We start from the raw sequence: 25,169 nt of genomic DNA on the forward strand, positions 1-25,169 counted from the left end.
AAGTCCTTCAATCAAGTTTCAACTCTTTCACTTGCATAAGGAATCAAGAGCCTTCTCTCTTTAAATTTTTTTATATTTATCATACAGGCTGCAATGCAGTAAATCACAGTGAAAGCCCTGGGGAAAACAAAACAACATGATCTTTACAGCAGGACTTGAAACTTTATAATATTAAATGCATTAAAAGAAGCATCCCATAATAAAAGCATGGGTTTTCATTTCCAGAAATCAAGTCAATTAGAAACCCTAGTTTCTACTTAAAAACCCATTTTGATCTAAAAGTGAAAACAGTCCCCTATCCAGTCATTTTTATAAATTCTATACAGTCTCACTTGCAGATTTTTTTTCCAGTCTGGAAAAGAGTAGTGCAATTAGTTTTACTTCTTTTAAGTTATTTAGTCCATGATGTAAATAGCTCTGTGGAAAGATAAGAAGATGCTCTGGTAAACAAGAAATTTTTGCAAGCCCATGCTGGCTTACTAGTCCATTAAAGCTTGTAAGTCCATAGTGGCTTTCAAAAAAATGTTGTATATACATCACTAACAACAAAGAAGAAATAAATAGGCAGAAATGACTGTAAACTGTCTCATAATGATTTTTCAGTAATAACTGGCTTGATGGATTGATTATATAGTCATTTAAATAAGCAGACAGTAGACAGTTGCCCTTAAGGACATTCCACTCTGACATCCAGTCTGGAAAGCCCCAATGGAATTACATTCCTAAACTTAAAACAAAAGCAGGGAGTGAGGGTGGGAGAAGTTTACAAGATGCCACTTGGATAGAATTCCATCAAGTCAGCAAGGTCACTTAGATTTCTTCTTAAAAAGGCTTTTGATTTTTGATGGCTTTTTGCTCTTCTCCCCATTATGACAGAGGTCGTGTGGGATGCTGCTTATCCTGTTAACATTTGGAGCTTCCTGAACTGGTTTACTGTCGTTGCCCGCCGAGGAACATGACGTGTGGCGAGGTTTGGGCACTGGGATGCCACTAGAAAGCTGGTTCATGCTACAGGATTTCTCCAAGATGCCATTGTACACTTTGCTTGCAGGACTGAAGATCATACTCTTTGTTTCTGTCAGACCTACACAGTCGGGGGAGCCCCGAGAGAGATCTGCAGTCGTGGGAGAATCTCCTCTGGAGGAATCCTCTAGGGAGAGCTCATCTCTTGATATCTTTCGAGGAGACAATGTTTGGTACATCTCCAGGCTTGAAGGAGGAGACTGCTTCCTTCCAATGGAAGAATTTAAGGAGTCACATTCTGAAGCTGTGTCTGGCACTTCCCTGAATGAGACAGAGGAAAAAGGAAAAATTTTAAATCAATACAATCTTTGAGTCCATATTATATATATTTTATGGTACTGGGGGTTCCTGGAAACCCTCTACCTCCGGGCTACACTCCCAGACCTATTTTTTATGTTTTTATTTGGAAACAGGGTCTCTTAAGTCAGCATGGCTGGCTTCGAACCTGAGCGATCCTCTTATCTCCGCCTCCCAAGCGCGGGGATTACAAACATGCGCCACCACACCCAGCCCAACATATATTCTAAAACAATCTTCATTTACTATTAAAATTTAAAAGAAAAAAATGCTTTAATTTCATATGCACTTCAATAAAATTGGAAAATTATGGCTGTAAATAACAGTTTATTAAGAATCGAGTGTTTGATTTTGTATGTGTGTGTGTATGTGATACTGGGGATGGAACCCAGGGGCATTCTACTCCAAGCCACACGGCCAGCCCTAATTTTTATTCTTTATTTTGAAACAGGGTCTCACTGAGTTGCAAAGGGCCTCACTAAGTAGCTGAGGCTGTCCACAAACAGCGATCTTCCTGTCTCAGCCTCCCAAATGCTGGCATTACAAGCATGCGCCGCCATGCCTGGCTTAAGTGTTCAATTTTTGATGTGTTATAAAGAAATTTTATAATTTATGAAACACTAACTTTTTCATGCATTTATTGGCCATTTGAATTTCTTCTTTTGTGAAGTGTCTATTTAGTTCACTTGCCCATTTTTTGATTGGATTATTTGTTTTTTTAGTGTTGAGTTTCTTAAGCTCTTTGTATATTCTAGATATTAGTCCTCTATCTGAGGCATAGGTAGTAAAAATCTTCTCCCATTCTGTTGGCTCTCGTTTGAGGATCCTGACAGTTTCCTTTGATGAACAGAAGCTCTTCAGTTTCGTGCAATCCCTCATACTGATAGTTTGTTTGGGGTCTTATTGAGAAAGTTTTTTTATCTGTGCCTATGTGTTGCAGTGTTGGACCTATGCCCTCTTCAAGGAGCCTCAAGGTCTCTGGTCTAATTTCCATGTTTTTGATCCATCTTGAATTGACTCTTGTGCAGGGTGAGAAAGTGTGATTAATTTTCATTTTTCTGCATATGGTTAACCAGTTTTGCCAACACCATTTGTTGAACAGACTACCTTTCTTCCAGTGTATGTTTTTGGCCCCTTTGTCAAATATCAAATGGCTAAAAGTGTGTGGACTTATTTCTGAGTCTTCTATCCTGCTCCATTGGTCTATAGGTCTGTTTTTGTGCCAATACCATGCTGTTTTTATTACAGTGGCTTTGTAGTATAAAGTCAGGTATTGTGATTCCTCCTGCATGGTTTTTGTTTCTGAGAACTACTTTGGCTATTCTGGATTTTTTGTTGTTCCAAATGAATTTAAAGACTGATTTTTCTATGTCTGTAAGGAATGATCTTGGTAACTTAATGGGTATTGCATTGAATCTGTAGATCACTTTTGGGAGTATGGCCATTTGATAATATTTATTCTGCCTATCCAAGAACGGGGAAGATCTTTCCATCTTCTAAGATCTTCTTCGATTTCTTTTTTCAATGTTTTATAATTTTCTTTGTATAGGTCTTTTACCTCCTTGGTTAAGTTTATTCCTAAGTATTTTTTGTGTGTGGGAAATTCTGAGTGGAAGTGTTTTCCTGATTTCTTTTTCAGTGGATTTATGGTTTCAGATTTCACCTAACTCGAACTAGAATGGCAATCATTCAAAACACAACAATAACAAATGCTGGCAAGGATGTGGAGAACTGGGAATCCTAAAACATTGTTGGTGGGATTGTATATTAGTGCAACCACTTTGGAAAACAGTATGGAGAATCCTCAGAAGAATGGGAACTAATTTACCATTTGACCCAGCAATACCACTTCTGGGTATCTATCCAAAAGAAAGCAAACCAAACTACTAAGCTAATCCATGTGTATCTATGTTCATAGCTGCACAATTCACCATAGCCAAAGTATGGAACCAGCCAAGATGCCCATCAACAGATGAATGGATTACAAAACTATGGGATATGTACAAAATGGAATTTTACTCAGCCATAAAAAAATGATATCATTTTCAGGGAAATGGATGGAACTGGAGGATATTATGTTAAGCGACATTAGTCAGTCACAAAAAGTAAGAAAACAGATGCTTTCACTAACATGTGAAAGCTAAGGTGAAATGGGTCATAGGAGGAGCTCCAGGTGAAAAAGGAGATCCTATAGAGGAGCAACCAAGGCAACCTGAGGGGATGGGAGGGGGGGAGAAGGAATCTCTCTAAAGCATATGATGTACATTAAAAAAAAAACATATCAATGTCAACCACTAAGCCAAGCATGGAGGGAGGGAAGGGGAGGGAAGGAGAGGGAACGGGATGGGGCGGGGTAGGATTTAACGGGGTGATGTGTACATGTATATCTACACAAGCTTTTTATCCCATTAAGATGTATAAATTCAATGCACCAAAAAAATAAAATATAAAAAAGAAACACTGTAACTTAAGTTATTCCTTCTTCAGTTGTCAGAGAAATGAAAGCACTTAAGTTTTATAGATTCATTTCACTATTTCAATTTTTATGTTTTCTTTCAGTACTAAATATTTTTCTTTCTGAGTTGCCAAACTGATACCATGTACTTAAAACGATGGAATTTTAGTGACTGCTTTTCCCTTCAATATTGTTAGACATTAACTTGATGAAAATATAGCTTCCTAAAGAGGGGAAGGAATATATGACACTAAAATACAAGATGTAACAAATTTCAAAAGGGAGGCAAGGAGCTGAGGTATGGCAGTGGAGTAGGTGGAAGTGAAAGGCAACTATTTAATGGTGTGTGTGTGTGTGTGTGTGTGTGTGTGTGTGTGTGTGTGTGTGTGTGTGGTGTACTGGGATGGAACCCAAGGGCATTCTACCTCCAAGCTATACCCCAGCCCTATTTTTTATTATTTATTTTTAAAAACAGGCTCTCACTGGGTTGCAAAGGGCCTCACTAAGTAGTAGCTGAGTCTGTCTGTGAACTGTGATCCTCCTGTCTCAGCCTCCCAAATGCTGGGATTATAAGTGTGTGCCACCACACCCAGCTTAATGCTATTTTTAAAAGGTAGACATTTAATAAATTCTCACAGAATTATCCCTTTGTGAATATCTCCCAGTCCCTTTCTCCACACTGGGAAAAGAAAACAGGAGTGGAAAAATAAATAACCCAACAGCCATCATATAGTAAATGCTTTCAGCCATTCCTTCAAAATATCTCTCCATTCCACGGCTCCCTATTAGCCTCACTGCTACCATCCACCTTCCAGAACCTCCATGAACCCACCTAACTGACTGCAATAGCTTCCTAACTGGTATCTCTGCTCCATCTTTGTTCATCCCTATAACCTGTAAAGCCATTAGAGTGATTTTTAACACAATCACAGCATATCATTCACTTGTTCAAGACTTTCCAATGCTTTTTCTCAGAATAAAATCCAAATCCCCACCAAAGCCTATAAAACCCTGTCTATCTGGTTCCTGGCTCTCTCCACCATGGCTTCCTAGTTTCTCGCCTTGGGATTCCTTCATGGCTTTGCACTTGCCGTTTCCTCTGTCTGTTTTCATCTTTTTATCTCCACATGGCTCTTCTCCAAGTCATTCAGATTACGGTATCTCCCCAGAGATGCCTCCTCCAGACACCCTATGTAAAATGGCTTTCTTTTCCCCTTTCCTTATCTTTATCATCCCAGTATGTACTAGTAAAAAAACAAAACTATATATATATATATATATATATATATATATATATTATTAATTTGTTTACAGTCAGTATCACTAGAAGAAAGGGAACTTAACAAGGACTAGCGGTCTCAATGGCTGTATTCCCTGCACTGAAATAGAGGCCAGATCAGAGAGAGTAATTAGTAAAAAATGTGTTGGATGAATGGATGAATGGGATGAGACCTTGTAGAACAGAGATCATGACTTACTTACTTTTGCATGTACTGAGCCCAAAGTGAACACTGCTTACTTCATGAAAAGGATGACTAAGAAATGAAAGGTAGAGACTGGTAAAAATAACTGGCCAAAGAAATAAAGCAAGAGAAGGAAAAGAGCCAAAGACAGGAAAGAAAGGCAAGAACATGGATGATTATAAACTACCAGCTAGCGCTGGGCCAGGACCACCTTGCTGGTACATAGAAAGGACTAAATTCATATTTATACAATGAACCGCACAATCTCTCACCTTGGATGGCCTATGGTTACCATTATCTTTCATATTATTTATATGCAAGTTTGTTAGAGATACGGCAAGAATGTTTGCTGACATATTTTAGATATGCATTTGGTTGCTGAGGGTATTTGGTGATATCTATGTACTTTACTCATTCATGGGTGTAAAGATTATCTTTACTACAAGTTCCCAGGAGGCATAAAATCCCTGGGGTTAATAAAGAAATAATGGTTTCATGTAATATATCTGCATATTTTACAAAATTTTAAAGTGCTTTTACGATTTGATAATGAGTGCTACCGAAAGTATGAGGCTGTTCAGATATAAAGAAATGATCAGATTCAGAAAATCAACCATTAGTAGGGACATTTCTGTGAAATATCTTTTTTTTTTTAAAAAGCTGATCAGCTTCCAAATTCAAAAACTTATTTACTTATATTTAGTTTCTTTTCTACAGCATGGCTGCTTTGTGTGTGAAATTCTCATACGTCAAAAAAAATTCAAAAACTAGTCTCTAAATGTGAAAAGAATACTGATATGTTAGGAGACCTGATTTCCTATCCTGGTCCTATCATTAATCAGCTGTACAACCTTGGGCAAATCATCGAATTTCTCTAAGTTTCAATTTTCCTATCTGTCAAAAAATTCCTAATTTTACTTCCATTGCTAATATTTTAATTCTAAACAAATAATAATCTAATTAATGTATTATTTCTTGTATATAACTAATCACACATTTGGAGTGTTAAGTACAGTACAACTTAAAATTCACATTCTAGAGTACATTTTCCTTGGAATGTAGAACTTATTATACTACTACTGTTATTTTTCTATTTATTTCCCCCCACAGTGGCACATACTTAAATTCATGTAAATTTAATTCATGTGTACAATAACTCAAGAAAGTTTAAATGAGCATATTTGTGCATAATATCAGCAATTAAATACTATTTTGTAAGCATTCTGGTGGTTCACTAGTTGAGAAACTGAAAACAAAGAGGAAGGAATGATTTTTGGATTCAGATTCTTCTCATGCCTAGGAACTACTCTGTCACTTTTTGACACTGCTATATGAAATGAGGACTGAGCATTTCCATCAACACTAGTCCTACTGGACAGTGCCACTCCAGCGTTTCCCTACTAATTTCTGGAAGCTATACAAAACCAATTTAGTCAGTAAAGCCATCTGCTGTTAACTATCATCATGCTGCAAAGACAAAAGGCTAAACTTAAAGTTAACCGAATTCCCTAATTGCAATGAGGATACAAAACCTGAATTATCTCTTTAGGAATTAGTAATCATAAAATTACTAGTAGATAAAATAACTACAGATACAAAATGGTAATTTGATGATAAAATCACTTACTGAGACAACACAGAGAACAGTAAGTGACCATAAAGAATGCCTCACCCATTCCCTATGTTCACATATAGAGACTTTAGGGTCAAATGGCTAACAAGAGGCAAAATCAGCAACCAGTAGCAGTTTTTCTGTCGCTCAATGCTGTTGTTTCTAAAGAGGAATGTGATTTAGAAAGAGTGCTCTACGTAGACCACTGACGTCCTGATGTGGCATCAATGAGAGTATACTCTACTGTGCCTACTTTGCAAGAGAAATTAAGTTATGACTATACTTTCCTCCTGTAAATTGTTAACATTTTCTTATACCTTGGGCATGTGATACTGCTTGTGTGTTAGAAGGTACCAGTATATATCAGAATAAATCATTAAGTAGCAACAGATTATGTTAAAATCTGTCATATTTGATGTTCCTTTATGCTCAAATATATTAAACTCAAGCTTTTATACTTCATATATAAAACTCTTCATAAGACAAGTTTATGTCCCGAGATCTGACTCAATTGTGTCCAGTGGCCTCAAAGCAGCTGTATCTAATAATATCCACCGCATCTCCGTGGTAGGCAGGATTATGAGATGGCTTATAAATTCCTAGCCCCTGGTGCACACACAGCTTCCCCTAGGTATTCAAACAAACACAAGTATATGTTGCTGTGATGAAATTCTGGAGATAAAATTAAGGTCTCAAATTATTTGATCTTAGAGAGGTTATTATCCAGATATGTAGGTCTGAGTCTAGAAATAAGAAACACTAGGAGGCAGAGGTTCCAGGCAAAGGAGAGACTTAGAGGAGGGAGATTCTGTGCCTGGCGTTGAAGAGGGAAGTCATGTGACAAGGAGCGCAGAGCAGACTGGAGGACCCGATGGCAACCCCAAGAGAGAGTGGTACAGGTCTCCTACAATCACAAGGAACTGAGTTCTGCCACAAATACATGCGTCCTGAAGTGGCCCTGAACTCCAAATGAGAATGCAGTCCAGGCATTGCCTTGACTTTAGCCTTATGGACCCCAGAAAACCAGCCACATGAGGCCTGGACCTTCCTTTTTTGTACTAGAGACTGAACTCAGGAGCATTCTACTTCTAAGATACATCCCAGCCTTATTTTCTTTAATTATTATTTTGCAACAGGGCCTTACTAAATTATTAAGGATGACCTCAAATCTGCACTCCTGCTACCTGGCTAGGCTTGGACTTCGGATGCACAAAATTGAGTGCTCATAAATGCGTGTTGTTTGAAGCCATGAACTAAATCTGTGGCAACTTGTTATGCAGCAACAGAAAACAAATTCCAAGCACCCTCCTCCCCACCGCGCTCCCCAGTGAGGAGGTATTGCAGTTTACGCATGGCAGGTACCATTGCTTTTCAGCAGTGAAGTAGATGGCCTCCTCTTCCTCTTCGTTTCGATAGAGTGCAGGGCAACTTGACACTGAGAGGATATCTGGATCCGGGGAAGGCAAGGAGTGCTGGGTGTGCTGGGGATGGTGGGGATGCCGAGGGTGGGAGGGGTGAGGAGCGTGTGGAGGAAGCTGAGCTCGCTGAGACTGTGGCGAGGACGGCACGATGCTGCGGCGAGAGCGACACAAACTGCTGCTTCTGGCCAGTGAGCCAGCAGGTTTAGCCATGGTCCCTGAAAAGCATAAACAAGCAAAACTGCTCATAAAGTCCAACACTCCCTTTATAGCACACACACACTAGAACTGACATATCACAACTTAATCTTTCATTAGTGAAGTAATTACATAATTATTACCCTTCTCTGTACTAGAAAAGTTAAAAAATAAGAAATATACCAAAAATCAAAACAGGACTAAAAATTAAACAAGTGTGAACATAAACACATAAGATCTTAATTTAAAATTACTAACCATGAAGGCTTAATTTACCCAACATAAGATTCTTAAATTTAAAAAGCAATATATTTATAGGGAATCTGTTTTAATGGCAATCTCTTTTATGAATATTAACATTAAACAGGAGAATTGATAGTATAAAGTAGGTTGTTAAAAGTATCACAATTTGTTTTAAATCAAGGAACTAATTTACATACTGTACATAATTCTCACCGCTGGCTAGGCAGAGCTGAGTCCACAATGTATTGCTTAAACATGGATTATTAGGGAACTAAACATCAATTGTAGGTCATCCTGTTTCTGCTACCGGTCTTGGTCTAGATGCATACAGCTGGCAAACAAACTTACCCTCCACCTTCAGTAAGCAGGCGCTGCATTTCTTTCCCTTAATTAAACATGGCCTGCCTGACAATAACCTTCTCAAGTAGACAGTGCTCTTCCCTGCATCCCTCAAATGCTACGGCATCAGGACATCAGGTTGACAGCCGCCTCACGCCCCGTGTTGCCTTCATACCCCTTCTCCTGCACCCTTCTGTAGGAATGCATGCCTTCTGCAGCTCACACTATTTAAGGAACAGGAGCCCTCCGCGTCCCCTTCACTCTCACTCCCTCATCATTCTTGCTCTTACCAGACCCCCCACATCCCCATCATCAACAGGAGTAACTTCACTTTAAGACATTCCCAACACTTAACCTATTAGGGGTTTCCTCTCTCCTTTCCTAACCACTACTCTACTACCCAGTCCTGGGCCTGATTTTTAGGAGTAAATGACACGCTTAATGTCACTGAACAGAAATTTACCTCTGAGATAAAGTTTTAGTCTAATATTAAGACTATCAAGAATTTAATTAAGAATCAAATCGCGCCGGGCGTGGTGGCGCACGCTTGTAATCCCCGCGCTTGGGAGGCGGAGACAGGAGGATCGCTCAGGTTCGAAGCCAGCTGCGTGCGCTGGCTTAGGAGACCCTGTTTCTAAATAAAAATATTAAATAGGTCTGGGAGTGTAGCCCGGAGGTAGAAGGGCTTCCAGGAACCCCAGTACCACCAAAAAAAAAAAAAAAGAAAGAATTAAATTGCAATTTAATATGACCCTGTACTTTCAAATTATTTTGTGATGTATCTCTTATGTCAAAGAGGAAAAAAATCTGTTTTCAATGAGGAATTCGCCACTTAACAACTCATGTTAGTAAGTGATATTTATACTTATGATTGCTGATTCCAGCAACAGGACAAAGATAATCTGATCACTATTAATCTCTCAAAACATTCCTTAAATGCCTCCAAGCAATCTGATATGGTTTCAAATGCAGAGGTGAACTTGTAAGCAAGAAAAGCAAATTCTTAGATGTCAAGACAAGGAGACCTAAAGTAAATAACAGGCCCTTCAGTGATGTCACAATTATTGTGGGAGGTTGTCAGACGCAGTAATAAATACGTATGGCGCTTAATATTAGGCCATTCGTTTCTTCCCTGAGGTGAGGAACTGGAATTTTAAATGAGTGCCAAAAGGATCACATTCCCCAGTGAAAGGGTATATAGGGCGGGGGTGAGAATCCCTAAGATATTTTAAGGGCTCTGTGGAAATACTCTGGCCCTTTATCTCCTTAGAGTTTATGTTCATACTCAAGAAAGATCTACGAAATGCTAATGCAAAAACTTAATGTAAAATTTGGGTCTGATATCCTTGAAACTTTTGCCAGAGCAAAGAATATAATTTTGAGGGATACTCCAACCCCTCACCATGTTTACAGGAGAAAAAAAAATGCAAGTCCCTTTAAAAACAGCTCAGGAAAAAATTATACAACAGAAAAGAGAAGGCAGGGTATCTATGCAAATATGAGAGATGGTTATAGTAATCAATGAAAAACAATGGAATTATCAGTTGGAACCTAAAAAATAAAGAGTTTAAAATCATCACATTACAAAATAACAAATGTGAATACAATGAAGCATTAAAAAGATATTATGAAGAATTTAAAACAATAGAAATGAATAAGCATTGAAATTAAAAAAGCAAAGGGGTAAAACAAAATTAAACAAAGCTGAAGAAAGAATTAGTAATCTAGATGATAGATCTGAAGAAGTTTTGCTGAATGCAACACAGCCAGATAAAAGAATATAAAAAGATACAAAAAATTAGATTCAAGACACAAACAATAGCCTACTAAGAGTCTTAATATTTCTATATAGCTAATACTCTAGAGGAGATGGAGAGAAAAATTCAAAGAAATAATGTTTAATAATTTCTTCAGAAATGATGAAAGAATCATCTTCAGTTTCAAGAAACACATTAAGTATCAGACCAAAAAAAAAAAAAAAAGAAAAGAAAAACACCCAGATTTTAGTAAAACCATACAACAGCAAAGACAACAAAGCATTTCCCAAGCAAACAGAGAAAAAAAAAATACCTAAAAAGAAATTAGAGCAGTTTGGCTAACTACAAACTTCTCAATTGTAACAATAACAATAGTAACAAGAATCAAAGATGTTAATCTAAAATTTTCTATCTGGTTAAACTATTACTCTCAAGCAAGAGTGAAAATAAGGGCACTTTTCTGGCAAAGACTGAAAGTAGTTCTCACTCATAATTAATAAAATGAAAGAATATTTACTAAAGAATTTATTTTTCAAGAAAAGGGGAGAAATAAAATACAAGGTGTAATGCTAAATCGAAATAGGTATATCTAAGTAATACAAAAGTATATCTAAACAATGACTAAAAAAAAACAACAAAAAGCAATGACTTTGTTGAGGGACATTCTACACAAAACGCAACACTAGATAATATGAACACGTAAGATGAGGGGTTACTAAGCTGAAGACATCTGAAAAACCCTACGTGTTCAAGAGAAAAGTAGAGAAGCTGAGACGAGCTGTAAAAAATAGAAACCACAGAACAAGATCCCCGAAATATATCCAAATAGGTCAGCAAGCAGGTTAAATATATTTGAATTAAATTTGCCTTAGACGGCTTCAGATATTCTCAAATCTCAGACTACAAAACAAAGTTCAATTATTACTTTCTTTTCTCAAGGAGATATATCTAGAGCCTAATGAGGGAAAATTTCTAAAACGAAAAAAGCAGAAACGATATGCTAGGCAAACATTAATCAAAGGAAAGCTTATTATAGCTATTTAGTGTCAGGTAGTACAAACTCTAAAGGCAAAAAAGTATTAGCTATAAAACAGCCTCTTCCTAAACTACAAAAAGACATTCCATCTTAACTTGTACTCACCAAATAACTTCATTCAAACTATTTAAACAGAAATGGTGAGAATTATAAGGAGAAATTGATTAATGTGGAAGATTTTAACAAACACCTCTCTGAAAATGACAGAAAAGCAGACAAAAATGTGTAAGTATAGAATACTTTATTATAAACCCTGATTTAAAAGACTTTATAGTACTCTGTAACCAATAATTACTAAAATATACTTTTCAGATAAAGATCTACTAACATTTGAAAAATATAACTGGATAAATACTAAGCCACTGAACAAGTTTCAGTAAGTACCAAAATATAAATGCCATGCAGACACTGTTCTCTAACCTCAAAGTGATTTAATAACAATAAGTCAACAAGTAAGGATATTTTTTAAAATTCAACAATAAAAACCAAACATATTTAGAAGCCAAAATGCATACTTGGAGACACTTTATATTGTAAGGAGGGACTATATTAGAAATTAGAATTTTTTTTTTTTTCAGGTACTGGGGATGGAACCCAGAGGCATTGTACCTCCTTGCTACACCCCTAGCCCTAGTTTTTAGTCTTTTCATTTTTGAAACAGGTCTCACTGTGTTGCGAAGGGCCTTGCTAAGTGAAGTAGCTGAGGCTGTCCGCAAACCGCAATCCTCCAGCCACTGCCTTCCGAATGCTGGGATTACAAGCATGCACCACCACACCCAGCAGAAACTTTTAAGATTAGATGTTAAGCAAATTATAGAAATCACAATTTGTATGACAAAAGGAGTTCTTAGCAAGAATGTCACAACCTTTAAATCACATCTTAAAGGGAAAATGAGTACTGAAAACTCATGAGCCAAGTGTTAAGTATTAAACAAACAAAAGGAAACTCCAGGAAAGAAAATAAGGATAGGACTAGAAACAGAAAAAAAAGTATCAACATCATTAACAGTTTTTTCAGGAGTTTAAGAAAAATCTAATAAGTCTATGCCAGGTTAATCAATACTGTTTCTAGACATCATAAATAATTATAAGGAACAAAATGATTTTTATCTAAAAACCATAAAATATTGTGAACAACTTTATGCCAACAAATTTTAAAACTTAAACAAGACAGTATTCTAGAAACATAGAAGAAATCTACATTTTTAACTACTATAGAAGTTGTTCTGTATTTTAAAAAGTCTCTTCCTCATCCTTACCAAAATATACACAACAAATTCAATTTACAGGTAATCTTTAAGATAATTAGCTTCTTAAACTATTGCATAGTATAGAATAAACATTAGTAACACTAATTGGGTGATTGTTATAAGGTAGGGCTATTCTATTAAATTTTAAAATATCACCGTAAGGTGGGCTACATTTTATAGAAGAGAATCCAGAGAATACCACCCACAGGTCATACCGCTAAAAAGCATGAGAAAGAAAGGATCCAGACCCAAGCCGTCTTGTTCCAGAGTTCAAGTTCTTAGCCATAGCATTATATAGTCACTCAGAGTAGAGGAGAATGGAAGAAAAAGCAATGTTCTCTGACTTATTTTATGATACTAATATAATCTAGATACCAAAATCAAAGTGTTGTGAAGAAAAATCATTGTTTAATACAATGTATGATTAAAGATGTAAAAATTCCAAATAAAATAACATAGCAAACCAAATATTGCTGAGTAGTATAGAATATACCTAGCATGTACAAGGCCCTTCGTCCAATTTACAGCACTGAAAAACAGATATACAAGACACTGAGACAAGTATACTTTCACTGACATTTAGTGGAAATTATTTAAGAGAATAAGGGGAAAGTAGAGTGACCCCCTCAACTTATGGAGGAAAAGAATCTGGTAAAAAATTTATACCAATTGATTTAAGAGAAAAATCTTAGCAAAATAGGAATAGAAATTAATTTAACTTTAAAGTAATATACCAAATATAAAGAGAGGGAAAAAAACTTCATGGTGAAATAATACAAGTATTCCTTTTAAAGTCACAAATGGCAATCACCACTTTTAGTCAACATTTTAATGGTGGTTTTACAGTTTGGACATTAAAAACACCAACAAAAAAGGCACAAGAAAATTTCAAAAAATTATCATAAGGGAAATCAGTAACATTTCTAGATATATAAGATAAGCATACTAAAATCAACAGCATTTCTTCATCAGCAACAAGCAATTTAATACAATTGCTTAAAAATGGTGCATGAAAGCTGGCATAGCCAGGCATGGTGGCGCATGCCTGTAATCCCAGCATCTGGGAGGCTGAGACAAAAGGACTGCGGTTCAAGGACAGATTCAGCTACTACTTGGTGAGGCCCTTTGCAACTCAGTGAGAACCTGTTTCAAAATAAAGAATAAAAAGTAGGGCTGGAGCCAGGTGTGGTGGTGCACGCTTGTAATCCCCTGCTTGGGAGGCGGAGACAGGAGGATCACGCAGGTTCGAAGCCAGCCTTGCTGGCTTAAGAGATCCTGTTTCTAAATAAAAATATAAAACAGATCTGGGAGTGTAGCCCGGAGGTAGGAGGGTTTCCAGGAACCCCAGTACCACCAAAAAAAAAAAAAAAAAAAAAGTAGGGCTGGGTGTGTAGCCTGGAGTTTGAACACCCCTTGGTTCCATCCCCAGTACCAGTGTAAACAAAAAAAAGCCAAGCGTAGTGGTGTACGCTTGTAAACCCAGCACGTTTAGAAGGCTGAGACTGTAGGATCACGGTCTGGGGACAGCCTCAGCTACTTAGGCCCTTCGCAACTCAGTGAGACCCTGTTTCAAAAAATAAAAACTAAAAAACAGGGGTGGGGGTGTGGCTTGGAGGTAGAATGCCCTTGGGTTCCATCTCTAGTACTGCAAAAAAACATTAAAAAGGTAGCATAAGTAACTACAAAAACGCTATATAAAAAAGCTATAAGATCAGCACTAAGAAAACAAACTATGGATGGAACTGGAGGACATTATGCTAAGTGAGATTAGTCAGTCACAAAAAATAAGAAATCAGATGCTTTCCCTAATTTGAGAGAGTTAGGGAGAAATGGGTCATAGGAGGAACTCTAGATGAAAAAGGAAATCCTATAGAGGAGCAAACAAGACAACCTAAAGGAGTAGAAAGGAGGGAGGAGAGGAAAATCTCTAAAACACACAATGTACTTAAAATATATCAAAGTCAACCACTAAGCCAAGCAAGGGAAGGAGGGATGGGGAGGGAATGGGGTGGGAATTGGGTAGGGGTTAAATCAGTGATGTGTACATGTATGTACACACAAGTTTTTTACCCCAATATGATGTATGAATATAATGCACCAATAAAAAATTTAAAAAATTGATAAACAAAAAATAAAAGAAAACTATTAACTGTATTTAAAAATATAAATCAAACAAATTCAAAGAATGTATACACACACACAAACACATACAAATATCTCCAGTGGAAATTCTCATGGAATCTCCTAAGTATATCTTAAAATTCCTAAGAAAAAAACTGGTCAAATACGTCTTTCAATTTTTACCAAGCAGTAGGAATTCTGAATGTGAATAATACAGAAAGATACCATTTTATCAACTATCAATACTTCCTAAAGTATAATTCTAATTAAAGTAGAGTGGAGCCAATGGACCCAAACAGCGAGCTGGGAGTGTTCATGTATCTCTGGAGAGAAGAGACAGCACAAGTCTGCAGGGATAAAGCAGAAACGAGGCTGAAACAACTGTTTACCCATTCACCAAGAGATAGATTTAGATTCCAAGCTCACACTATGAACAAAAATAACACCCAGGTAAAGTAAAGGACTAAGGGATTAAAGGATGGAAGAGCAAGTAACAATTTATCGTTCTTTTGAAAAGACATAAAAAGCCACAATCAGATTCACAAATCTGTCAATCTGTCATTAAAAGTCCTAGGAGAATATATTTGCAACCCTCAAATAACCAGCACTTAGCAAAAACTAAAAAAAAATAGAGAAAGCTATCTTATTTTCCCCAACTCACACAAAGCTAACTGTTGATATTTTCTGATTTTTCTTCACATATAATTAAACACAGACATTACTGTGTTCGAAATTTTTACTTGTGTCTTAACATACTACAACAAGCATGTTTCTTCTCATTCTTTCTTTCTTTTTTTTTTTTTTTTTTTTTTCTTTTTTGGTGATACTGGGATTCCTGGAAGCCCTTCTACCTCCGGGCTACACTCCCAGACCTATTTTATATTTTTGAAACAGGGTCTCTTAAGCCAGCGCGGCTGACTTCCAACCAGCACGATCCTCCTGTCTCTGCCTCCCAAGCGCGGGGATTGCAAGCGTGCGCCACCATGCCCGGCATTCTTCTCATTATTTCAAACATAAACTTTATACATAATTATGGCAAAAAGAAAATTAAAACTAATGAGGAAGTACATAAGAACCTTCACCCTACTTATCTCTTCTACTGATACTTATCTCCTACTTATCTCTTCTACAACTTCCCTTTGATTAGATCCATCCACAAATCGTGCTTTCATAACTAAGCAAAATGGAGTACCACTACGTTGCCACTAGGTGGAAACAGACTTCTCAAATTGCAATCTGTGACATGAGTTATTTCTTAATTTGACGAGAGCATTTCTAAAACACATTAAATTTAAATTTAACTCATGTGTTTTTTTCATTTAAATTCAAATTTCTCTGTACATAACAAACATTTAAAGCTTAGGCCAATAATTCATATTCAGTGTGTGTGTATTTTGCCCTCACCTCTCCCCATAAGAGAGTGTTTTTTTAAAGGTGAAGGAAATAACTAATTAACTTAGGGAGTTCTTATTCTAGCTCAAATATGACACTGAATTACAGGTTTTAAGGAGAAAATCGCAAAACAAACACATATACTTATGAATCAGTGCTGTATTTGTCAAGCATAAGGGAATTTACTTCAAGTAAACACAATAAGCAACGTTCAAACTACCCTGTTCTCATATGCAACAGCCACCACTTTGCATGTGAGAGGAACAAGCCACAGATTTCCAGTGTACCCTGCACTACAACCTGCTCTAAGTGTTCACAGCCTCCTCACTGTCCAACATAGGTAACCTGAAATCAAAATCAAAACCAGAGGAATAATAAAGCACATCACTGACTGGCAATTAGTTTTCAAATTAAAAGCTTTCTTTCATAAAGTTTTTTCTTATAAAATTAGAACCATTTCTACATCCTAAGGAACTACTTCATAAAAGTTGCAACTGTTGGGTAAAAAATTTCAAATTGAAAATATTCATGTATCATGATTTGATTAGCCTCAAAAACTAAAATTTCCAATCAATGACCAAATTTTGTTTTTTTATTCTTTGGAACTTTGTTTTATATATATTGTCTTTAAAAAGACACAAATATTAGGAAAATGGATCAGGCATGCAAAAGCAAAGAGTTTTTCAAATAATTTCTAACAGAAGACACCATTGTAATACATTCAAAATCTGTATCTTTTGCAAAATATCAAAGTGAAAATATTTAAATCTCATCTCCCTACTAAAATATATTCTCAAAGCATAAGGTGTATCTAAGTAATACAAAAAAAACCTTACATACAAAACCTTATCTTTGAGAGGAGTCCCACTTTTAGTAATAAAAATGTACACAATTTTCTAATCAGTTTGATTTTGCTAAAAGGCACTGGTGCAGTTCTGTATGAGTTAAACAGAGCAAGGTAATAATACTTTTTCAATAAAATAAGAGAGCTGGGTGTGGTAGCACACACCTGTAATCCCAGTACTTGGGAAGACGAGACAGGAAGATCACAGGTTTGAGGCACCATTAGCAACTGTGAGACCCTGTGTCAAAATAAAACATAAAATAGGGGCGAGAGGTGTAGCTCAGAAGTAGATACCCTGAGGTTCGATTCCCCAGTAGCACATAAACACACACACACACACACACACACACACACACACACACACACACACGAAAGGGGACAGAATTCATAAAACAAAATAATAAAAAACATGACTATTGAGAATGGTAATTCAACTTAAAGTAAGTCACAGACTGACTCACAGTTGTTTAGTGGCAGAGCTAGAGTCTATACCCAGATTTCTGAGATCTTCTCCTAATTTTTATTTCTATATAGGTTAAAGTGCCAAACAAGGAAGTTTTTCCTCAAAACTCAGCACTTCATTCATAAAATAATTTAGCATTTATAATGTGCTATCTTTACCATCAATTATATTTTTAATGAGACTCCCTTATATCAATGTAATTATATGCAATGTTCTAAAAAAGTCCTATAGTCAATATTTACTGTAATGAGTTAAATATAACAGCTTCTCAAATAAAAACTTGTTGATCAATTAAGCAAATAAACCAAGCATTCATGTCTTTTTTTTTTTTTTTTTGCGGGTCTGGGAATGGAACCCAGGGGCATTCAACCTCCGAGCTACACCCTTTGCCCTATTTTTTATTCTTTATTTTGAAACCGGGTCTCACTGAGTTGCAGAGGGCCTTGCTAAGTAGCTGAGGCTGTCCTCGAACAGCGATCCTCCAGTCTCAGCCTCCTAAATGCTGGGATTACAAGCCTGCGCCACCACGCCCGGCTCTCATGTCTCTTAATAGTATATGTATATTTTGCATTTAAATTAAATATACATAAAGAATATATATGTACCTCTTGCAGTATTCTCTTAAATTAACAAAAGAGGAAAATATGAAAAGTGAACACATTTTTTGTTATACATTTCAAAATGCATGGTTCTTAACAGGACATGATACAAAGTTACTTTAAAAACTGTACCAACACTTGGTTGAAGTGACCACTTACCAGGAAACTGTGATACGATTGGGGGTGTGTCTTCATCCAAGTCATCAACTCCTCCAGCAATTGGATAAGGTGGAATGGAGACTCTGGGCATCACCACCCAGCTGTGATCAGAGTAAAGGGAGGAGGTCAGGCTGGGGAGCCCGGAGTTATGGGCTATCTGAAAGCCACAGATCTTTTCAATCTGTTGCCAGCGAAAGAGCCGTTCTCGTAAACAAGTTGTCAACTCAGAGAGAGCCTTCCTGAAAAGTCAATATAGGAATTAATTGTTGCAGCAAAGAGTCCTTAATAGAGAACTGGAAAACACCAATTACATGAACATAACTTCAAAAAGAAGTTTTCCAGTCCTAGAATTTAATTGTATATAATTCAATAATCAATTTAAATAAAAGATGTCTATAAAATATACATTTCAACACAACAGAAAGTATGCAGATAGCTAAAAGACAATCTTACTTTGCTTCCAGAATTTTGTGGTCTACCTCATCTAGGGAGGAGCTATGTGCAACATGCAGCGTCCCAAACACCGTGCTTCTCTTCTTTTTAATTTTTTCTGCCTAGAAACCCAAAGGAAGAAAAATAAATATAGGTTTTAAAAAAAAACACATATACTAATAAAGCTTATTTTGGTTTTGAATATATTAATAATCATAAAACCAGAGAATTATTAGCCAAGATATAGCCCTGTTTTCCAAAAAAGAAAACAGATGAGGGAGAAAGCATGCTTTCCTAAGCCAATCAGTGTAATCTGAAAGTTTGTTTTGGAGCATTTTTCTCTTATTTCTAAGTTTGAGAAAACACCTGAATCTTCTATTATAGGTAGCAGAAAAACATTAACTACATCCTACTGCAATAGAGGTGTTAGTGAGTGAACTGAGCATTTATTTTTTGCTAGAATTCAGATTAAGACTTATTCTTACTCCACACAATTTAATAAATTACAAACATTAATTTCTCATAACTACTAACCTGAATCAGATATGAAGCAGCAACCTAGAGGAGAAAAGCTCCGTATAAAACATTTATGACAATAATAATAATAATGATAATTTTTAAAGGGCACTAAGGGCATTTTTGAAAGCTATGCACTTCTCTAAATACAATAATCTTACTTTAAAGCCTATGATTACAAGAGTCATTTTACACAGCAAACCCTTATTCAAGAGAATCTACAATAAAACTTTAATTCAGAACTTTGTATCCCCGTTGATTAATCCCTCTAGAATGCAGCTAAAAAAAAAAGAGAGATTTAGCAAATGTTGAAATAAAACTAGTACCTCATCCTTAGCAATAGCTAATTGCATTTCAGCATTCTGCCTTTTAATATTGTAGTACTGTACTTCTACTTCATGTGTTAACTGAAGCCATTTCTGGAGTGCATCTGGAACAGACCAGCTGCTTCTCAGTTCAAATTCTTTTTCAGCCTTTTTCAGAGCCATGCGAACCTGGAAAAAAGAAGAAAAGAAGACACAGAAGAAGAACAAATTAAGATATTTTAGTAGCAAAAGTAAGGAAAAACCAATTTATATTCTTTACAAAAACATCCTCATAACTCATTTAGATAGAATATATTTCTCGTATTAAAAACAAAACTAGTTTAAGTGCATCTTGAATTTATTAAGCAAAGTTATAAAGCCAGAGAGAGTAGACATAGCTTATATACATATCTTAGATTGCAATGTTTAGTTTTTATATCTTATAGTAATCAGGCTGAGAAAAAAAATATAGGACATATGCAAAATAAAACTGATCTCATCTCTGCTGGATGTGGTTGCACATGCCTGTAATCCTATTACTTGGGTGGCTGAGATAGGAAGACCACAGGTTCGAGGCTAGCCTCAGCAACTAAGTGAGAAACTCGTTTCAAAATTTAAAATGCTGGGGGTTTAGCTCAAAGGAAGTATGCCCCTAGGTTCAGTCAACAGTAACAAAAAAATAAAATAAACTTGATCACTTTTCTCATAATGCATTTTGTTTATAGAGATATGAAGAAATATCCAAAATCAGATGAATACCTATTCTATTACTCTGCTTAATGCTCCCAGAACATTATACTGTTGCTCCTTAATTATATACTTATTTCTTCAGAAGTAAATTTTTTTCCACAACATCTTCTATATCCCACTTATATCTCACTGTTTTTTGTTTTTTTTTCCCCCAGTACTATAGTTGGAACCCAGGGGCATTCTACCTCCGAGCTACATTCCTGGCCCCATGTTATTTTTATTCTTTATTTTGAAACAGGGTCTCATTGAGTTACAGAGGGCTTCATTAAGTAGTTGTAGCTGTCCTCAAACTGCGATCTTCCTGTCTCAGCCTCACAAATGCTGGGATTACAAGCGTGCGCCCCCACGCCTGGCTATATCTCACTGTTTTATCTGCTTACTAAAGTCTGTTTTACCACTTCTGTTTGTCCTGAAATACCAAAAAGTAGATAAAGAACATTTATAAATCATGTGTAAATTTGAAAAAAGTAGATTCTGGGTGAGGCTTTGCTTGGTTTTTCTTGAGAAACTCTATGTAGCATTCAGGAAAGGATGTTGTACTACTTCTCCCACCTGCTCTTTAAGAGAAACAGGCAGTAAATAGAGAAGAAGCTAAAAAGATTAGTGCGTTCGGTGGTAGTTAACTGCTAAGGGAAAATAAATAGCTTAAGAAAGCCTTACTAAGAAAATGACATAGAAGGAAAAGATAATCTATTCTTGGAGTGGTATATTTTAAAATTAGCAAGAGTACAAACTAAGGATGTGTGAAGACACACGATGGAATTTATAGAATTGTGTACATACAACTCAGACAGAACAGGGCGTGCACTCCAAAGTGCTCTGCTTTTGGTGCGCCGTCCCTGCAGATGAACTGCCCTCAGAGCTAAGGTAACTGAAACCCCATTCCCAAGCTAAAGTGCAGACGAGTGTTTGATCTGAACAAACCTGGCCTTTTAAATAAACTCTATCGTGTGCCAGAATAAACTAAAAGGAGGACTACACACAAACTTCTGATAAAGAAATAGAGCAGCTGACAGATACTGTGAAAAAGAGAATTGTGTAAAAAATATTTAACTCTTTTTTTTTTAAGTTCACAAGGGGACACTAAATAGGTCATTAAAAGTAAGGGTAAGCTAGGACTTAATAGCTGAGAGTGAATTCTAGGTACCTTTGCCTGGCATGATTCATTGTGCAACATGCTTGGGACAATATGTGTCTAATAAGGCAGCTGGGTAAGCTGTGTGGCGTCCTGGCTAATCTCTCAGGAAGAGAGAATTTGAGCTCGGTCCTGTGACATGCACTTCTGTAGCACACCACAAAGTAGATTCAGCAAGCCCTTCTTCTCATGAGGTTTTAAAATAAAATTTCCATACAATTTTCATTTCCAAAATATACAGAGAATTTCAACATGTTTCACTCCAATTATTCTCTATAAGCCATATTTTACTTCATGTTACTTATATAAATTTATTTTCCCTAAAAAATTCAACAAAAACATATTTAACATAGAAACTATGCATTCTTAGCATAAACTGGGGCTAAACCAATGTTTAGATTGTTAAATAATGTCTCAAACTTGTGAAAACTATGACTTGCCAATAACAGCAACTATTTAATTGGTTTTGCTGCTATTGTTCATAAATTTATCATATGACCCTAATCCCAACCTTTAGTTTGAATTATATTGTTATTTATCAAAAAGAGCAAAGTGAAATTGACTAGTTAATAGCTTTTGCAAATGAGGACTTACTGTTTAAAAATAAGATGATGTCATTTACATATTTTTACATTATGAATAAAAGAGTGATAAGTAATATGTCACAAAAAGAAATAGCCTAAATATCTGAAAACCTGGCTTCTTGACCCAATTTTACTATTTATTATATCTGAAATCTCCAGCAAGTTCCTTAACTTCTGAACTTTATTATAGTCTTTTGTAAAACAGTGGTATTATTATTTATCATGATTACAAGTTTCTCCAGACTTTTTAAGAACACAGTAACTGCTGTGAAAGCTATTAAATTGCATTGAAACACAAAGTGATACCATTAATCACTCATCTCTTTGTTTGAGGGAAAAATAACACTATAAAAATGCATACCACATTTTCCTGACTTCTCATTTTGAGAAGTCAGTTATCTCCCAGAATAAAATAATGGTGCTTCAAACTATATGGAAGTGTAGGTTACATGACATTGCACGCAAATCAATTTCCCTGTAAAACTTCTCTCACTGAAGCTTTTAAGAGCAGTATGAAAAGACACAGATTTTGGAATATGGCATGCAAAATCTTGCCTTGGTCACATAATGGTTATGTAACATTAGCCAAGGTATTTACCTCTCTACACATCTCATTTGAAAATCTGTACAAGTTTCAAGGCTTAATATTTATGAGCAAACCACAGCAATATGTGTAGTATACATTTCTGGCACACAGTAAAAACTCAGAAAATGGTGTTTCTTAACAGTATAATTGCACTGGGCAGTTTTTTCTAAAATGCCCATTTCCCTTGTTATCTCTTATTGACCCAAGATTTCATTAGGGTTATGATGCGCATACTGGCACATCATACCACAGTAACCTTAGGGTCTACTGAGATGAGTGAGGTCCGTATGCCCAAAAACTCAGATTAGAGCGTTCATGAATCTTCTCTCTCACTGTGAAGGAGCCACCTGTGAAATACTCTTATCAATTTTTATTTTTCTGAATTTTTTCTTTTTTATCTGCAAAAGTAAAAAAACAAACAAAACAAAAACAAACAAAAAAACAAAAACCCACAGCTAACAAGCTTGTTAGTTCTGGGAACAAACCAAGGGTGGAAACAGGCAGGGAATTCTCACAAGAGTATAAAGGGCTCCATATCTAATTCTTGGACACAATATAATTTTGGCTAGGCCTTTTTTTTAATTCCCTAATTCTTTGCTACTTTCTGTACAGATTAGGTTTGCCAGGTAAATAGGGCATGGCAGAAAATATGTATGAGTCAATTTAAGATAACAAATTCCTTATAGAAAAGTGGTTAGAACAAACAAAAAAGCCCCAGATGCCTGGTGTGTGAGGGGTACGTAGATAACAGAAGCCCCTGAGTTCAGTCAGACAAATCCTCCAATCAGAAAGAAATAGTAATGTATAGTGCACATTTCCTATAAGATGAAAGTAAAACTCACTTTATCACATAACTCTTCTTATTATTGATTATATTAAGACAACAGTGCATAAAATAAAGTGGGACGCAGAATATTATCAAGGTCCCCCTCTCTCTTCACACTAAGTCCTTAAATCTGAGCAAATCTCTGTCCTCATTTTAGTCCTCTGTGAAGAAAGGATAAAAGTGAGAAGAAGGAGATGGGACCACAGAAAGAGAGATTTGAGTAACTTGCTTTGAAGACAAAAGAAGGGGCCATGAGCCAAGAATAGGAGGCAGCCTCTAGAAGTGAAAACGGTAGGAAAACAGATTCTGCCGAGGCCTGTGGCAGAATCACAGCCTCGTAAGTCCCTTTTATACTCTGATTTCCAAAGTCACGAGATAAAGAATCTATGTTTATTTACACCACTGTGGTTGTGGCAAATTTTTTTTAAATTTGGAAACAGGGTCTCTTAAGCCAGTAAGGCTGGTTTCGAACCTGCGTGATCCTCTTGTCTCCACCTCCCAAGCGTGGGGATTTCAAGCATGCGCCACCACGCCTGGCGTCAGTGGCAATTTTTTACAGCAGAAATAGTAAACAAATACACTGCATATAATTAAATACTCCCAGAACTCCATCTTCTCAAAGGACTCTGCAATGCCCAAAGACCAACATTATATTGAGTAACTGAACAGGCAAAACAGTTATTAGGAAGAACATCTCTGAGACAGCTTCAGCATGTTTAGCAAATCACATCCTAAAAACACTTAACAGGATTCAAAATAGTTGCCTAATAGAGATCATTTACCTCTGCAGAGAAAATTCAAAATGAGGTATTATTTTATTCTATCAGATTAACAGAAACTCAAACATATTACAGATGTTAAATAAACATCTTAAATGTACTAAAGACAATACAGCATGAAGTAAGATTTTATGAAAGAATGAACATGGATACTTTATCTTTCAGTTATTGCCTTGTTTTAATATATGGATTTAATCAATGGTAAGAATATGAACAAATGAATTCTTTCATTAACTGAAGAACAGTATAGGGTGGGTCTAAATGCAAAGGACTATAAAAAACAGGACCTGGCTCCTCAGAGAGGCAACATAAGTATTTTAACAAATGTATTGTTTTAAAAATATAAGCACCTGCTCCAATTCCTGTTCAGCGTATTGGCGTCTACTCAGTTCACACTCAGCCCCCTCCCTCAGCTCTCTCAGTCGGCAAGCCTCCTCCTTTGCGTAGTTGATTTCATCCATCATTTTGCGCTCTAGATTTTGCTTTTCTACAGCAACATTTCTGTTTTCTTCTTGTGCCTTTTCAAGCCTTAGAAAATAAAAAAGTAAAAATTCCTCAAGAAAGTTTTAAAATCTCACTTCATATGA

General features: G+C 36.2%; 1 protein-coding gene across 2 annotated transcripts in view; it reads right to left on the minus strand.

The window, feature by feature from the left end:
- Window positions 1–806: 806 nt before the first annotated feature.
- Window positions 807–25,169, minus strand: part of STIM2 (stromal interaction molecule 2) — a gene marked incomplete at its 3' end in the record, with an annotated part of 138,816 nt that continues 114,453 nt past the window's right edge. Inside the window, exons 7-13 of one of the 2 annotated variants that reach the window (XM_080697780.1) lie at window positions 24,933–25,110; window positions 19,944–20,111; window positions 19,636–19,659; window positions 19,123–19,223; window positions 18,670–18,908; window positions 8,213–8,486; window positions 807–1,284 (exon numbers count right to left, since the gene is read on the minus strand). In XM_080697780.1, coding sequence (XP_080553906.1) covers window positions 807–1,284; window positions 8,213–8,486; window positions 18,670–18,908; window positions 19,123–19,223; window positions 19,636–19,659; window positions 19,944–20,111; window positions 24,933–25,110 — 1,462 coding nt within the window. The remainder of the gene's footprint in view (window positions 1,285–8,212; window positions 8,487–18,669; window positions 18,909–19,122; window positions 19,224–19,635; window positions 19,660–19,943; window positions 20,112–24,932; window positions 25,111–25,169) is intronic. The other variant, XM_080697781.1, reaches the window with a different exon arrangement.

Source organism: Muscardinus avellanarius (genome assembly GCF_963383645.1).
Source record: "Muscardinus avellanarius genome assembly, chromosome: 6".
Lineage (NCBI taxonomy): Eukaryota > Metazoa > Chordata > Mammalia > Rodentia > Gliridae > Muscardinus > Muscardinus avellanarius.